The sequence below is a fragment of the Macrotis lagotis genome, chromosome 3, assembly GCF_037893015.1.
Source record: "Macrotis lagotis isolate mMagLag1 chromosome 3, bilby.v1.9.chrom.fasta, whole genome shotgun sequence".
NCBI lineage: Eukaryota > Metazoa > Chordata > Mammalia > Peramelemorphia > Peramelidae > Macrotis > Macrotis lagotis.
Window position 1 is genome coordinate 296,950,375 of NC_133660.1, and position 1,574 is coordinate 296,951,948.

Here is a 1,574-nt window from a genome sequence, read left to right on the forward strand (position 1 = left end):
TCGATGTGATGTATAGAAAGTCTCAACCTCTTTCTGACTCACTTTCCTCAACAGCAAAGTGAGGGTAACAACACTTGCCTTGCAAGATTGTTGTGCATGACCAATAAGAAAATATTTGTAAAGTGCTCAGCATGGTGAATAGAATATAAATGTTTAATAAGCTTTTGTTTCCCTGATACTCCCAGGAAAGTCTCTAACTATGTATTAATGTTCTGTAAAATCTGAAAATATCAATAACATAATCCTAAGAAAAACTTTCTCTACCTTTCCGCATTATTGATATTATTTTATCAAAGGGAAATTAAGGACTAAATCACCTATGTATACTTTTCCCAATGATTGACCTCTTTGCAGCATCTTTCACCTCCTGGTTTCTCAGGCTATAAATTAAAGGGTTTAGCATGGGTATTATGAGTGTATAAAATACAGCAGATATTTTCTCTTGCTCCATAGAATACTGAGAACTTGGTTGAATGTAACTGAAAGTCACTGAACCATAGAATAAAGTTACAGCTGTGAAGTGGGATGCACAGGTAGAAAAGGCTTTACGCCTCCCCTCAGCCGATTTGATTCTCAGAATAGCTACGATGATGTGGATGTAGGACACCATGATAATTATGAAGGTAAACATTGCAATCACTCCCGAGAAGATTAAAAGTAACATTTCATTGATGTGGGCATCAGAACAAGAGAGCTTCAAAAGAGGGGGGATATCACAGAAATAATGATTTACCACATTGGGACCACAGAAATTCAACCTGAGCAAACCAATTGTATGAGTCAAAGAATTAATTAAACCTCCTAAGTAGGACCCAAGAACCATCAAAATACAAATTCTTTGAGTCATAATAACTGTATAGAGCAATGGATTGGCAATGGCTATGTAACGGTCATATGCCATCATAGACAGGAGGATGCCCTCAGTGGTGACATACACAGCAAAAAAGAAACTTTGGAAAACACAACCAGCAAATGAACTCATTTTGTTCTGTACTAGAAAATTGACTAACATCTTGGGAGCAAAGACGGTAGAGTAACAAATATCGCATAAGGAAAGGTTGCTGAGGAAGAAGTACATGGGGGTGTGAAGTTGGACATTACACCAGATAATTATGATCATTCCCCAATTCCCTACCAGAGTGATCATATAAATGAAAAAGAAAAGCAAAAACAGAGGGACCTGAAGTTCTGGGATTTCAGTCAGGCCCACAAGAAAAAATTCTTTTACAAAACCAGTATGATTCCTTGCTGCCATCTCCAACATTCCCATGTTAACGATCCTTTTATGAATCTAACAGAATGTAATTCAAAATATGTAGTAGTGTATTTTTTTCTGGGATCTTGTTTTTAATAGTAGAGATTATCCTATGAAAGAACAATAACAATTTGTTAATGATAATAATAATTTTTCTATTTTTCCACTTTTTATATTGAGACAGAATTGACCATGTGATAAACCATGGTGCTGTTATTATTCATACACCTGATCTTAGAAAAAGTCAAGAAGTTATGCTATTATTCCCTTATATTTAATGTTCTTTCAAATATTACAAGTCATTTAAAATAACTTTGTA

General features: G+C 34.9%; 1 protein-coding gene across 1 annotated transcript; it reads right to left on the reverse strand.

The window, feature by feature from the left end:
• Positions 1–313: 313 nt before the first annotated feature.
• On the reverse strand, positions 314–1,255 carry LOC141519557 (olfactory receptor 5J3-like). The gene has a single exon (XM_074231769.1). The coding sequence runs from the start codon at positions 1,253–1,255 to the stop codon at positions 314–316; it is 942 nt and encodes a 313-aa protein (XP_074087870.1).
• Between the last annotated feature and the right edge of the window lie 319 nt (positions 1,256–1,574).